The 15,892-nt window shown below is 41.5% G+C and overlaps 1 protein-coding gene across 4 annotated transcripts in view; it reads left to right on the forward strand.

Annotated features, from left to right (window-relative positions):
* The window catches only part of AMPH (amphiphysin), a 183,552-nt gene that overhangs the window by 99,064 nt on the left and 68,596 nt on the right, over window positions 1-15,892 (forward strand). For all 4 annotated transcript variants that reach the window (XM_079931516.1, XM_079931517.1, XM_079931518.1 and 1 more), the window contains exons 3-5: window positions 1,875-1,925; window positions 4,334-4,428; window positions 7,511-7,606. In XM_079931516.1, coding sequence (XP_079787642.1) covers window positions 1,875-1,925; window positions 4,334-4,428; window positions 7,511-7,606 — 242 coding nt within the window. The remainder of the gene's footprint in view (window positions 1-1,874; window positions 1,926-4,333; window positions 4,429-7,510; window positions 7,607-15,892) is intronic.

Here is a 15,892-nt window from a genome sequence, read left to right on the forward strand (position 1 = left end):
GCAGCATGTGAGATCTTAGTTCCCTGACCAGGTATCGAACCTGCATCCCCTGCATTACAGGGTGGATTCTTTACCACTGGACCACCAGGGAAGTCCCTGAAGGACATAAGTGTTTTTTTGCCTTCATCCCCTCTCCCTTTTTGGTAAATACTAACAAATGCTCCTTGAATGTGACTATTACAGTTGCTATATTAGTGGGTGTATTATTAACTATCAAGTTAGAGTTATAAAACAGTTGCTATAGTATTAATCTTCAAGGTGGAGTCATTCTGTATGCCAGCTCTCTTCACTTTTGTTAAATGATTATGCAATTAAAATGCATATATTTTTAATGTGTTCAGTTGCAGTATCATAGGCAACACTGTAGGTGCCAGCTGTATGCCCCTAGCACCTACCTTTTCTGAGCCCACTAGACTGACTTGCAGCTTCCAGCATCAGAGCTCTTTGCCTGAGGGCTTTCTGTGGTTCCTGAGACCTATCTGTCCCTACATGGACATAATGGAGAATTAATGTCCCCCAGAAGCAGCCCTCAGCCAATGATTGGCAGGAGTTGATGCATAAATGCCCCAGCTCCCTTGCCCCTCGGTTAGGATGTCTATAGGGTGTTTGAGTCTGTCTCCCAGAGTTCCCCAGCAGGGTTAAGGCGGGGCTGCCCACTGCAGAAGCTTGCTTGCTAATGCACCCTGCGTTGGCTCTCTTTCCTTACCTGCTTCACTTCTCCACGCTACCATCAACATTTCCTGGGGGAACTCCGGACTAAAATCTAATCCTACTCTCAGAGTCTTAGAGTTTCTAAGTGCGATCCAAACCAAAACAAATGTTCATGGGCCAACATTTACAATTGAACAATTTCTCTAATTTGGTGATGTCCAATAGAAACACAATGCAAACCACATTCATAATTTAAAATTTTCTAATGTATTTTAAAAAGTGAAAGATGCTGTACACCTGAAACTAACACAGTATTATAAATCAACTATACTTTAATTTTTTTTATTTTTTGCGGTACGCGGGCCTCTCACTGTTGTGGCCTCTCCCATTGCGGAGCACAGGCTCCGGACACGCAGGCTCAGCGGCCATGGCTCACGGGCCCAGCCGCTCCGCGGCATGTGGGATCTTCCCAGACCGGGGCACGAACCCGCGTCCCCTGCATCAGCAGGCGGACTCTCAACCACTGTGCCACCAGGGAAGCCCTATACTTTAATTTTTAAAAAATGAAAAGAAAGAGATGAAATGAGTCAATATAGTTTATCTAACTCAGTATATCCAAAATATTGTATTAATATACAGTCAGTGTAGAATATATTAATGAGATATATATGTTTTTGGGCACTAAATCTCTGTCCACTTGGGGCTAGTAGCTACCGTATTAAACAGTGAACAGTGGTGATCAGTTTCCAACCATTGTAACCTACATGTCAAAATTTAGAGACTTAGTAGCTCTTGAATGTATTGAACTGCTGTATGGTGGGTCACAGTTTCTAAGCAAAGTCTTACTTACCTTCTCCTTTTCTTTTCTTTCTTTAAAAAATATTTAATTTTTTTTGGCTGTGCCGGGTCTTAGTTGCGGCATGCATGCGGGATCTAGTTACCCGACCAGGGATCGAACCTGGGCCCCCTACATTGGAAGTGTGGAGTCTTACCCACTGGATCACCAGGGAAGTCCCTCTCCTTTTCCTTTTTAGGCTGAGTAAAATCTTTGTAAATATGTTGTTTAGTCTTGGGCATCTTGTTTAATCTGTGTCCACATATTTATGTTCTTTCAAGAATGAGCTCCTGGCGAAAATAACTCGCGACTTATTGCTCTGTACATGTTTGCATGCAAGATACAGACAAGATGCTTAGCATCTCTGTGTTTGTGTGTTTTCAGGCAGAGGGCACCAGGCTTCAGCGAGAACTCCGAGGATATTTAGCAGCTATCAAAGGTAATGTGTATGAGTTGTTTACTGCATGTTACCAAGCACGGGTTGTTCTGGGAATTCAAGAGTAACAAGATTGAGTGTTAATTATACAGCCATTTGGCTTTCTGGCAGGATGGGTACTCGAGCACAGGTGTTCCATTCCACGCACTCCCCAATTCCCATTGAAATGATAATCAGAATATACAAGGAACAAATGTGTCTGCCCTTATGCTGGAAACTAGGAATAAGCGCCTCCCACGTCCTACAGCTTTCTAGGAAGAGTTGTTAGATAGAGTGAGCTTGAGACCTTGCAGCTGATTTCATCCCAGGGGAGAGTATGTCCCAAGAGCTGGATGCTCACAGACTTACACACAAGCCTTCTAGCTGGAGGGGGCGAGGGATGGTAGCAGGGTTAGCAGGAAGCATGGCCCTGGACTGCATGTGACTTGTGGGGACCGGCTGCACCTGCAGCCCTGCCACTGTAGGGGGACAGAGAGGCTCTGGCGTTGGTTTCTAGTCTCGGGATATTCAAGGCAAAGAAATGAGGCTGGTGACGGAGGGCAGGGAGAGTGCTCGGGGTGTGTGCTCCATCTCTGCTGGCCGGCCGCTGTCCAGCCCCCTGCACTGAGTCCGATCCAAGTGCAGCCACAGATGTGGTGGATGATAAGGCAGATTTTGAGATTAGTGGGGAGAGATTTGTGGGGTAGGACTAGTATTTTTTTTATTTTTTTTAAATTGGTATTGATACATAGTTGATTTACAATGTGTTAGTTTCAGGGGTACAGCAAAGCGATATATATATAAAAATATACTTTTTTATATTCTTTTCCATTATAGATTATTATAAGATATTGAGTATAGTTCCCTGTGCTATACAGTAGGTCCTATTTTATATATAGTAGTGTGTGTATTTTAATCCCAAACTCCTAATTTATCCCTCCCCGACCCTTTTCCCCTTTGGTAACCATAAGTTTGTTTTCTATGTCTATGAGTCTATTTCTGTTTTGTAAATAAATTCATCGGTATCATTTTATAAGCGATATCATATGAAATTCTCTGTCTGACTTATTACTTCACTTAGTATGATAATCTCTAAGTCCATCCATGTTACTGCAAATGGTGTTATTTCATTCTTTTTTGTGGCTGAGTAATATTCCATTGTGTGCCTCTTTGAGCGAATACTTTGATCATTTCAGACATCTTCTTTTCATTTTTTATTTTATTTTGTAGAGCAGAGAAAGGTTTATTTCAAGGGCCAAGCAAGGAGAACAGGCATCTTGTGCTCAAAAACCTCAAACTCCTCAGCCATCTTCTTTTATTTTGTCCTTTTCTCTCATTGTTGAACCCAGAACTGACTGTCTTAAATTCAGCAAGCACGTGGGTGAGTCTAGAGTGTTGCAGCTTTCAGTTTAACAAAAAAATTTCCCTCTTTGATTCATTGGCATTAAGTTTATGTGTCTTTTATTTTTAATGGCAGCGCTATGGTTTTTCTCTCCTCTCCTTCTATCCAGCCCCTTTTCATATCCCCTAGTGACAAAGACCAGGACACCAACTCGGTCAGGTCTCACCTTCCAGCTGTGAGGGAGAGTCTGGTGCCAAAGAGGCGCTTCTCCAAGTCGCCAGCCAAAGACTCCACCTTGTTCTGTCCCCAACCCTGAGCTGTCTCCACAGCAATCCACACTTTACCCTCCATGTTTTGAAGGAGGGGCAGAGGGAGTCTGGAAAAGACTTTGTGATACTTTGTATCACCATGTTGCACTGGGGAACTTTTTATCTTTCCTATTATTAATAACCATATTTTTGTAACATACCAAATTGTACCTTAACGAAAATTCTGAAAATACCCATAGACTTAAGAACGCTAAGCTTTCTGAGAGTTCTGACTTAAAACTGTATGTATAAGCTTTTAGTAATATTAGAAAAAGAACAACTTCTTGTTTCTTTTGAAAATTTTTAGGCCACTTAAAGCCCTTTCAGTGATGCCTGAAAATCCTATAGATTTTGCTTCTATCTGCTTTCCCCCCGCCAGATGCTTTATTTCTAATATTTAAAGTCATTTGCTATTAGTTGTTTTAGAACTCTTTAGTTTTATAGGTAAGTATTCTAGGTGTCCCATACATTTACGGTTTCATGCCATTTAGCAAGTGACAGCACACATAATAGGACGTATTATTATTGGTGTTTTTAGACTAGAACACCTTGTTGATTTTTTTCACGACCCAGCATGTATCTTTATCCTGAAAATACTAGAAAATGCACACTGTAATCAGAATCAGGACTACAGGTGCAAAGAGCAATTGTGCCTGCCCAGGTTTTCCTTAAACAATTAGCAAGTATTCAAGATTTTTCCTCTCACTTTGAAAAGTAGGGAAAGGAGGAAGAGACTCCTCACCTACCTCTCTCTAACAGGAGTTGTTTTTCTCCAATGCTAGGCATGCAAGAGGCTTCCATGAAGCTCACCGAGTCGCTGCATGAAGTCTATGAGCCCGACTGGTACGGGCGCGAAGACGTGAAAATGGTTGGCGAGGTGAGAGCTGGTCACAGCACGTGAGAGGCCCCAGGGTGACTTCTGTGAGGTTCCCACCATGTCCTGCTCACTCAGCCTATCCCCTGACCCCCTCTCACCGCTTCATGGCCCTAATATGAAGGGGCACCGTGTACCCAGAAGGCACTGTGCAGTTCCACCATCCAGATCAACCCAAACTTGCAGTGAGGAGTGAACATGACAATAAAGCCACTTGGGTAGAAAGCTGTGGCTTAAAGATTGGTTTTGTTCAACATAAGAATAGCACTTGTCTGTCCTTTACTACACTTCCTAGCCCATTCCAGTAGGAGAACTGGCCCATGGCCTCATTTTATGTACTGCACCTTCTTCCCCATCCCTCCTTGAAAGCAGGCACGGGATCTGGGAAGAGCATCCCATTCACTTTACCACTAGATGGTCCCTTCGCTGGTCTGCAGGGCCGAGGACAGGGCCTGCTAATAGGAATTTAACTAATGAAAGGCTTCGTCCTTAGACATGTCTTAACACCTGAAATGCACCGTCTAGCTCAGGGCTGTCTGGCTCTGGGAAGTGAGAAAGTGGTCATTGTTGCTTTGAAGAAGGCAGAATGGGATGTGACATCAGATGAGTTCTTTAATCTTCTTGGGCTTTAGTTTCCTTATCGGCGAAGTGAGAATAATAGTTGTATCTCCTAAAAACACACTTAAAGTTGAGTGTGTTCACATCCTCGACCTAGTGTACAGTGTGTGTGATTATTACTGACTTTAGGAAGCCTGCAGTCGGGTTTTCTCACGTCCAAGCTCTTTGTTAAAACAAAGAATGGTTGGTCATCATGCCCACTTCATGGGAGCTCGTTGCTTCTCATGAGGCACAGGAGAGTTAAGACATATGGCCGCCACAACTCAGGGAAGGGTCTGGTACATGACATGCCGATCATCTATGCAGCCTTTGGAAAGATGGGTTAACATCTTTCCTGGGCTGCTTCCCCAAAATTCTGACATCCCCACAGTTATGACTATGATAGAAACTGAGATCTATTTATGAAGAAAGCTCATTGTGAGCTCTGTTACCTCTTTCGAAAACTTTCAGTATGTGAATTAGGCAAAACTAGCCTCCACACACCATTTTCCAATGCAGTTTTGAGGAATGGCATCTTCTCACATTTCTTAAATATAAAGACACTGTGTTTCAACAGCGTGTTGTTAAAGGCTTAACTCATTTTGTAAATTTCCAATTAGAGGTGTATAATTAAAAATTCATTGTGAAAAGAATTTTTAAGGGAATGGTTAGAAACTTGTGTGATGGCTTTTCAGAACACCACGTTACAATTCTGTGTGTGGCAAATGCCACTGTTGACCTTGATTCCTAAGGAAACAGCTGCTGTCCTACCTTGATCCTTGTGGCTGCCAGGATTTGGGGAATCTTTCAGTGGTGAAGCACCTGACACTGCATGTCCGGGGGTCTGCTCAGATCATAAGATAAGCCTCTTTGTACGGTGGACTTAAATTTTTTTGTTTGCATAAAATTCTTTTTTTTAATTAATTAATTAATTAATTAATTCAGTTGCGCCGGGTCTTAGATACAGCAGGCGGGCTCCTTAGTTGCAGCACATGGGCTCCTTAGTTGTGACATGCGAACTCTTAGTCGTGGCTTGCATGTGAGATCTAGTTCCCCGACCTGGGATCGAACCCGGGCCCCCTGCATTGGGAGCACGGAGTCTTATCCACTGCACCACCAGGGAAGTCCCTGTTTGCATAAAATTCTTAATAAGGATCTATGACAATTAGAATTGGGTTTTAACGTGTGAAAAAGAGAAGCAAATCAACCATTAAAAAGTGGTTTTCAACAAGAGAGAAGCTTCTCTCCCATAACCGACCTTGGAGGTTGGCAGCCCAGGTGTGGTATGGGGGACCCACGAGCATCAGGGGCCTGTCTTTGCATCCCTGCTGCCACCTCCACGTTCAAGATGACTCTGAGCTCTGGCTATCAGCTCTCATTTTTGTCTTCCAGTCAGCAAGAAGGAGGAGGCTCCTTTTAGGGCCACTTCCTGAAAGTCCATCCCATTGGCAGAATTTAGTCTCATGGCTGCACTTGGCTGCAGTGGAGGCTGGGAAGTATGGTCTGTATCCTAGGCAGCCGTGTGCCCGGCTAAAACTGGACGTTCTATTGCTAAGAAAAAAGAAAGGGTTGACATTGTCAGGAGATGCCAGATGTAGTAATGGGAGGAATATGGAATGACGTTCTTGCGCATGTGCCTGGGATTCTGTGAAGCAAGTTTATGTTGTCAACGCACATACTTGGAGAAATTGAAACTCAGGAACGTTCAGTTTTCCAAAGTCACACAGCTAGGATATGAACTCTGTTCTAGTGAGGCAGCCTGGTGTCATCGACAGATCATGGGCTTCAAATTCAAGGGTTGAAACCAGAGTCTGTCATATACCAGCTGCATGACCTTAGCCAAACTATGTAACATCTCTAGATTTCAGCATCATCTTCTGTATAATGGCAACAATGAGACTTTCTTCATAAGGCTATTGTGAGAATTAAATCACACACACACACACAGACACATACAGCTTTTAACCCAATGCCTTGACAGTAATAGGAGTAACAATAATAATAATATCTAATACTCATTGTGTTCATGACAATTGATATTCCATAAATGGTAGGGCCCTTCCCAGTATGACTAAATTTTCTGCTGTCTGTGTGGAGGCTTCAACTGCGGTTTGTTGTTTGTCTGGAGTGGTTTCTAATTTCATGGATTGCTTCAGAAGCAAACTGTCTTTGTGGAATTCTTCACAGACTCCTAGCCCCAAAGTCCATTTATAGGAATCGGGGGACCTTTTGAAGTTTCTACATTCTTTAGTAATTCGGAATCAGAAACACATTTTTAAATGAGCTGAGCCCTTAGGTAGCCTGTGTTATAAATTAGAACTGGTAGCCAAATTACTGTATTCTTAAATAATCCACACTTTTCTAGCATTTACTAGCCAGGGAAGTAGAACTTATTTAATTTTATAGTTTCAGGTTTTTTAGAAGTTGGTGAAAGTGATCCAATTAAAATCATTCTGCAGTTGTCTCTTTATTTCTCTTTTTCTCTCAGAAATGTGATGTGCTGTGGGAAGACTTCCATCAAAAACTAGTGGATGGGTCCTTGCTGACACTGGACACCTATCTGGGCCAATTTCCTGACATAAAGGTATTTTATTCTGTGTCTATAAAGGGAAGAATTGAATGGTTCCATGTTCTTATTAAAACATGGGCAAGAGATAAGTAGAATTAAAAGTCCTCAAGCTGACATCAGAAACAGTTGGTAACTTTTCATTTATTTAAGCATGAGATTTTTATCCTGTTCCTAACAGTTTAAAATGAAATATAGTTCCAGAAATCACATTTCCCCCTTTAATGAACTGCTTCAGCTTTTATTTCTCTACAGAAGTCTTTTTAATCCTATAGATATAAAATCATAAATCAGAGATACCAAAAAATTCCAGTCTTCTTTATGTTCAAACCTTTTGGTAATATGGCATTTGGCAAAAATTTCCGTTAGAATAAACAAAGGTCATGAGGAAAGGAGAAACTTCACTGCACATGTGAGAGCAAAATCTGATCTTTTCCTTACTGTTTATTTTGTGTATGTTCATAGTACACCTGCATATTTTTTCTCTCCTTGAAATTTTCAGGTTCACATTGAATTCTTAAGATGTAAGCATTTCAAATACATTTGCATCTGGATCTAAAAATACCTTGTCTAAAACATTTGTCTTATTCGACACTTGGATTCATTGAAAGGAAAATATACAAGTGAAGGATTGAATATCACAGATTTGAAATTGACTCTTAAGGTATAGATGGTCTTTAAACCATCAGGGCTGTATATAGCAAATGGTAGCATTAATAGATCTGCTCCCTAGTTGTTCTCCCAGCTCAAAGAGGACTGCTAGGTAAGACAGCCATGTGCTGCCCTTCCTGTAGAGCAAGGAGGCCATGAACCAGTGTCCACGGGCATTTTCAGCATCTTGCTAGGTGACCTCTGATGTGAAGTTCCATTTTTACCTGGCCTTCTTTATAGCCATTGCCAGACACCAGGAAACTATCTGCAATAATGTGCACCGCCCTTGGCCTTGAAACATAGTGAAGCTTTTTGGCCAAAACTATACTCCTATCAATGACGTTAGTTTCCTCAGTCCCACACAGAATGCCTAACGCTAGATGGCCAACACCTGAAGTGTGTTTTGGGACACCAGAGGCACCAGACAAAAACCTAAGTGGATCAGACTGGACATATTAGCCTTGTTGGCAAGATGTCCCAGAGAACAAATCCAAATGACGAATTCTAGGTGATGTTATCATAATAGGCAGCAGAATGCTTTACCGGGTCATTGTATAGCTCCATCTTAATTTGGAAAGGTATTAAGTCAGTTTTAAAAATTTTCTGAGAAATTAAAACAATTTTTTAAAAAGTTAAAATTCTGTACACAGGGAATGTGTTTTGAGGTATCTTCAGATAATTTGATAGGCATTGACATTTTGCCTTGGAATTTGCAGCATTTGTGGAGCAAACAGTCTCAGAATTACTATCACGCTTTAGAATACTGTTTATTGCATGGTAATTCAGTCTCCATAAAAATCAATTCCTAATAAATTAGGTAAAAGAAACGTTTGTCTTCCTACTTGAAAATTTCAAAGGACCTCGCAACTTGTCTAAATTAGTCATATAATATTTGATAGTACAACTTAGATAAGCAAATAAAGGCTGTGATTGATTACAGAATACATTTGAAAAGTTGTTGAGCTTCAGGAACAAAAACTTAGTATCATCAAAAATGTGTGAAGGATCTGTTTGTTATCTGTTATTTGTTATGATACTGCCCAGCAATAGCTATTTGGAAACTGACCATTCTCTCTAGGAGCGTAAAATTTCAGAAGACATACAGAGGTACCTTTGTTGAAACAGAGAGATTAAAATAAACTCATGATGGAGTATGTTGGTTAGTCTTTTCAGTTTGTTGAAACACTCAGTGGAACTTTTATTCTATTTTTTAATTAATTAATTAATAATTAAATTTTGGGTGCATTGGGTCTGCGTTGCTGAGTGCGGGCTTCTCGTTGCAGTAGCTTCTCTTTGTTGCGGAGCACAGGCTCTAGGCACATGGGCTTCAGTAGTTGTGGCACGTGGGCTTAGTAGTTGTTGTGAAAGGGCTTAGCTGCTCCGCGGCATATGGGATCTTCCCGGACCAGGGCTCGAACCCGTGCCCCCTGCATTGGCAGGTGGATTCTTAACCATTGCGCCACCAGGGAAGTCCTTTTATTCTGTTTAAGCAGTTCTTTTCCTGTGGTCCATGGTGTCCATGGTTGAGGTCACACACAATGATGATCCTCCAGTTACTGAAACATCTTACGTGAGAGATTTGGAATCATGTTATCTAGCTGGATTCCCTGAAGATAAATGAAATATGGTTTTACCTGCATCGTGGAAAGAGCCTACATAATCTCTCTCTCTGTTTCTCTGAAGTCACATTTCGAATATTAGAGCATACACATAGGGTTTCAACCAAGATAGACAATTGTGAAACCATTTCATATGGTGAACAGTGAAGGAAATAGCAGTGTTTAACTTGGAAAGGAAACAACCTGGGGTTGGAGAGCAGTTGGGATAGCTGTTTCTAATAGTTGAAAGACTTCTTCTGTGAACATACACAGATGTTGTGCCTTTTACTCAATGGACGGAAGTTAGACGTGGATACAGACTCTGTCACTTCATAAAGTGAGTGCTGAGAGATTATGTAGTGAATGCGTTATTGATGAAAAGGAGGATTAATGATTAAAAATACAGTGGAGCATTTTCAAAGCCTGGAACACAGTTGACTTCCTGGACTCATTCACATCAACAGGGTGTGCATGGTGAGGCAAATTTCCAAATATTTACTGCAGCCCATCAGCAAGGGCTATGCAGTACCATTCATGAGGGAATGGTGTTTGACTTTTCCAGCTGTGATTGGCAGGGCACCTGGTGTTACAGTTTTTGTTGTGCAGCACTGATATCTAAAATCAATGTTGGAATAAGAGCCAGCTTGTCCCCAACCTACACAGGCTTACAGCTGTTAGCAGTTATTGTAAAATGAAGTTTAGATTTTATCTTAGCAGCTGTGCATGAGCCATTAAGCATATATTTACAGCAGTGGGCCAAAATGAATTCCACATTGGGGTTATTGTTGAAATTTTTAAAAAATTTAGTAAATTATTTTCTTTACTGCATACGGTCAATGAATAGTGGGGAATCTGAAGAACTTTTAATTAAACTATTTAATTGAGACTTCCCTTGTGGTCCAGTGGTAAAGAATCCACCTCCCAATGCAGGGAACACAAGTTCAATCCCTGGTCGGGGAACCAAGATCCCACAGCTCCAGAGCCACATGCCCGAGCACCACAACTAGAGAGAGAAAACCCACACGCCACAACTAGAGAGAAGCCCAGGCTCTGCGACTAAGACCCAACACAGCCAAAACTAATAAAAATAAATAAATAACCTAAATAAGTAAATATTTAAAAGCCATTTAGTTAAACGATTTACGATTAAGCTAGTAAATTTATTTAATAAAATTTACTATTGGATGATTAAATAAGAAGTGTATCATTTTCCATGTGAAAGCTATAGTGTATTAACTCTACCCTTTCTTAGGAGATGTGGTTCTTTTTTCAGGTTTCCCAAATATCAGGTAGGTAAGGCAATAAGATTGATATGTTTTGCCAACACAAAAATATATGCATCAAAATAAGTGATGGCCTTCAAAATGTCACTTCTACCATGGTAAGCTGTACTCCGTAATTAACTTGTCAGTTACACAAGAAAATGACTCACATTATTTACTTCACTTCTTGTTTTTGAACAAAAAATAAGATGATCCAGTGCACTGTTTCCAGGCTTGGAAGTAATTGAATTTTGCCTCTTTTCGAAAATCAAGTTTATCTTCAAAGCATCAAGATTTGCTTTTTTGGAAGATACTAAAGGACAACCTCCCCACCCCCGACCAAGTCCACAAAGCAGAGCTTTGTAAATGTTTCCACAGAGTTACACAAGGCCACTACCTCAAGGGGCGGTGCTCCTTGGAAGGTAACAGATGTCTGCTGAAAGTAATGAGCTTTGTCACCTTGTTAGCACCTTTCTCTCTACCCTGCTGGGCTAATTCATCACATATTTTGAGTGAACTGGTATGTCAGCCATCCTTCCACTGACGCCAGTCGGAAGTGGTCGGTGCAGAGGATAAAGTGAAAGGGATTGGAAGCAGCTAAATGAGTGTAACTGCCCCGCCCTACCTGTCATCACTCCTGAAGGGGGTGTAGAGGAGTAGCACAGAGTGACAGATGGTAGCTGGATGACAGAGTCTGTCAGAGACACCTGGGAAGTGATAGAAAGAGTACTAACCAAGCATCAGGGGCAGGGACTGAGTGAGACAGGTGAGGGCACGAGGGTTCAAAGTCCTACGTGGACTCCTGACCCTGCACTACATTACCCCAAGAGTGAGAGCCTCCTTAAACATTGTGCCCTAGGTGTCTCACTGGAGTCACCCTACTCTTGGCACTGGTCCCAGGGCTGATACCTAATTCATCTTTCGCTACAGACTTTCTGAGTAATTCTGGACAAGTTAGAGGTTAATCTCATGCAACTTCAAATTCCCTACCTGTAAAATGGGAAAATCCCTGAAACACCCATACTGGGCATTGCTGTGAGGACCCAGAGGACTATGTTTTGTAAACGATAAACATTTATATTATTGTTGTTTTTCTTCTTCCTACCCTATGAAATTTAAAGTTTTTTAAGGATCCTCTTCTGCAGTTCTCAGTATTAGACTAGCTGGGCTCAACTAGACCCCTGGGGATTTTTTTAAAAAGGACAGATGCCTGGACTTTGCCTCAGACTAACTAAATCAGAATCTCTTAGTCTGGGGCTCAGGAATCAGTATATTTTACACTACTTGCTTATTAGTTGTTCCTCTTTAACTTAATTTTTAGTGGTTGCCCTACAGTTTGCAGTGTACATCTTTAACTTGTCTAACTTCAGGTAACATTGCAGCACTTTATGTACAGTCTAAGAACCTTATAGCAGTGTATTTCTAGCTCCTCCCTCCATTCCCTGTGCTCTTATTGTCATATATTTTCCCTGTACATAGGCTATAAAGCCCACGATCTATTGTTTCTGCTTTTCTCTAGTTCAGTGACCTTTTCAAGCAATTCAAAGTAAAAAACCAAAATCTTGTCTATTTCCCTTAATTTTTACCATTTCTGGTACTCATTTCTTTGTACAGCTCCTGTTGGTATTAAAATTCGTATATGGCAATGAGTTCCCCCAGCTTTTGTTTGTCTTTTAAAAAACGTGTATTTCACCTTTACTTTTGGAAGGTATTTTCACTGGGAATAGAATTCTAAAAATCTCTCTTGATTTTTTATTTTTCAGTGCTTAAGAGGTGCTACTCCATTGTATTCTGGGTGGAACAGTTTCTGAAGACTGTGCAATTCTTACCTTTGTACTTATTTTTTTTCTTTATTCTTGATTTGAAGCAGTTTGGTTTTGGTGTAGCTGTCTGTGTCTTGTCTGGTATTTATCCCTCTTGGGATTCTATGAAGGTCTTGGATGTGTACTCTGATGTCTTCCTTATTTTATAAAATTCCCAGCCATTATCACTTCAAATATTTCTCTGCCTCTCCCTCTCCTCTCTTTGAGACTCCAGTTACACGATGTTAGACTGTTTGATATTGTATTGGTCTTGTATGCTTGATTCTGTTTATTTTTAAACTTTTGCTCACTTCGTGGCAGTTTCTTTAGTGATTTTTAAAAATTAATTAATTTTTATTTTTGGCTTCATTGGGTCTTCATCTCTGGGTGTGGGCTTTCTCTACTTGCGGCGAGCGGGGCTACTCTTTGTTGTGGTGCGTGGGCTTCTCATTACGGTCACTTCTCTTGTTGTGGAGCACAGGCTCTAGGAGTGCAGGCTTCAGTAGTAGTGGCACGCAGCATCAGTAGTTGTGGCTCGCGGGCTCTAGAGCGCAGGCTCAGTAGTTGTGGCGCATGGGCTTAGTTGCTCCACGGCATGTGGGATCCTCCTGGACCAGGGCTCGAACACGTGTCCCCTGCATTGGCAGGAGGATTCTTAACCACTGTGCCACCAGGGAAGTCCCTCTCTTTGTGTTTTAATGAGAAAATTTTCTCTTCATTTCATTTATCTTGAACTGTACTGTTTCTTTCCTCAGCTGTTTTAAGTCTAATGAAGAAATTTCTCCTCTCTGATAAATTTTATCATTTCCATTTGATTTCCATTTAGCTGAATTTCCATGTATCTGTTGACATTCCCTATCTGTTTATGTATTTTGTCTACCTTTTCCAGCTAGATACTTTAACATATTAGTCATAGTTATTTTAAAATTACTGACTGGGGACTTCTGGCGGTCCAGTGGTTAAGACTCTGTACTTCCACTGCAGGGGGCACAGGTTCAATCCCTGGTTGGGGAGCTAAGACCCCGCATGCTGCATGGGTGCAGCCCCCCCCAAAAAAATACTAGTACTTCCAACATTTGGGTCATGTCTGGTTCTGTTGCTTGCTCTGTCTTTTCTCATGGGCCACTTTTCTTTTTTTTAAGGTGTGTGTTTCAGAATTTTTGATTGAATGCCAGACATCGTGTATAGAATAGTGAAGACTGGAGTACTGTTTATGCCTGGAAATGGGCGTGCCTTTTTGTCAAGCCAGTAGTGGGACAGTTCAAATTACTCTGCTTGCACCTTGAGCTGGACTTGTGTTTTGTTGTTGCTATTGTTACTTTCGGTGCACTGTTGCTTTCAAATTCCTCTAGAATTGGGCTGCTAATACCTTGCACATATAGTCTAACATCTATAAAATTTTCAGGCTCTTGGGTTGAAGTCTAGTTTTTGCCTCTACTTTGACCCACATTGGTTGGGCCCTTGGATGCCAGAGAGTTTTTCTCCGTGTTCCTGCCTCCCTCAGATTTCAGGTGTCCTTGTGTGCCAGTGTTTCAGAGGGAGTCTCTCTCCATACACTTGGCCTTTCTCCAGTGGTAGGCAGCTGTTTCTTGTTATTCAGTGCTGGGCTTGGAGTTGAGGCAAGGCTGTTTTATGTTATACTTTCCTGGCCTGTCTTAGGCAAAGTCGGCCTCGTATCTGTGGTTGAGCTTGAACAGGAGTTTTCTGACCCTGCCAAAGTGGGATCAGACCTCTTCTTGTTATAGGAATCAGATCTTGGGCCCAAGAGGGTTTTATGTTCCTCCCCTATGGGCTGAGATTTTTTTCTCCCACTCTTCTGTGTGTTACAATTATTTTTGACTATATCTAGGGGCCCAAGGGATTCCTATCCATCACTGGGGCCAGATTGATTTTGCTTCTACCTTTCCCCCAGAATCAGTGGATCTCTGCCTGGTGTCTGTGGACCAGAGGATCTGTTGTTTCCTCCTCAAGTGGCTTAAGGCTTTTGCTTTGTAAAGAGAAAAATGTCCAAGGGAATGGGCAGGGCTTTGTCTTTCTACCCCCATAGCCATCAGAGATCATCTCATTCTCACTTGCACTGCAAGGAAGTGTCTTGTCCCCAGTCTTTCTCATAGCATCCAATGGAGGCCCAAGGAAAGAGCTTGCCCGTAAGTGCAACTTCTCTTTGTGTCTTGGACACCCAGCTATCCCAAACTGACACGTTAGCCCACAATAGACCTTAAACAATGTGTTAAAATTTTAGCTGACTACTTCTTGTCCACCTGTATGGTGGCCACAGCTTTTACCTGCCAAAGGTGAAAGAGTTGGTATGTCTCGTCTCTCCTTGAAGAGACTCATCCCTCTTTGGAATTGAGATTCCTTTATTGCCATATGACTTCATGTGTGTGACACAATCAAGACAATTTATGCTTTTATAAATTATCCAGATTTTTTTCTTGCTAGTGTGACCGTAACATTGTTTGCAGCTCTCTATATCCTAACTGGAAACAAAAGTCTCTAGAAATCAATATATTTTAAAATCTCCTCAGATGACTTGAATGAACAAAAGGATTGACAAACACTTCTAGGCAGAAGGGTTTCTTAGGAAGTAAATCTGATTTATAGAACTGCTGTTAGTGTGGGTGCTATGAGAATTATAAAACCAAATCCTAATATAGTCTTGTACTATCTTCAGAATGGAACATTTAAAGATCTAGAATAGAGACTAACAGAGAGTATAGGTTTAGGTGCTTCCCTCAACCAGTTCTGGAATTTCTCTGGTCTTTGCAAATTCTGCCTTCACCTCCTTACGATTGTCCTAATTATTTTCGGAAGGGAGGCCTTTACCTGATGGTTTTCACACAAAGGAGCGGAGGCTGTAGTCTGTTTTCCAGGGGTCATTTGTCTAGTGAAATTCTGGTTCACCTCGATCTCCGGTCAAGGTCCCCAGCTACTGCGGACAAGGAAGGCATTTCGGCAGTCAAGAAGAGAGTCTGGGACCGCGTCTCTTTC

The sequence above is a fragment of the Stenella coeruleoalba genome (assembly GCF_951394435.1).
Source record: "Stenella coeruleoalba genome assembly, chromosome: 9".
NCBI lineage: Eukaryota > Metazoa > Chordata > Mammalia > Artiodactyla > Delphinidae > Stenella > Stenella coeruleoalba.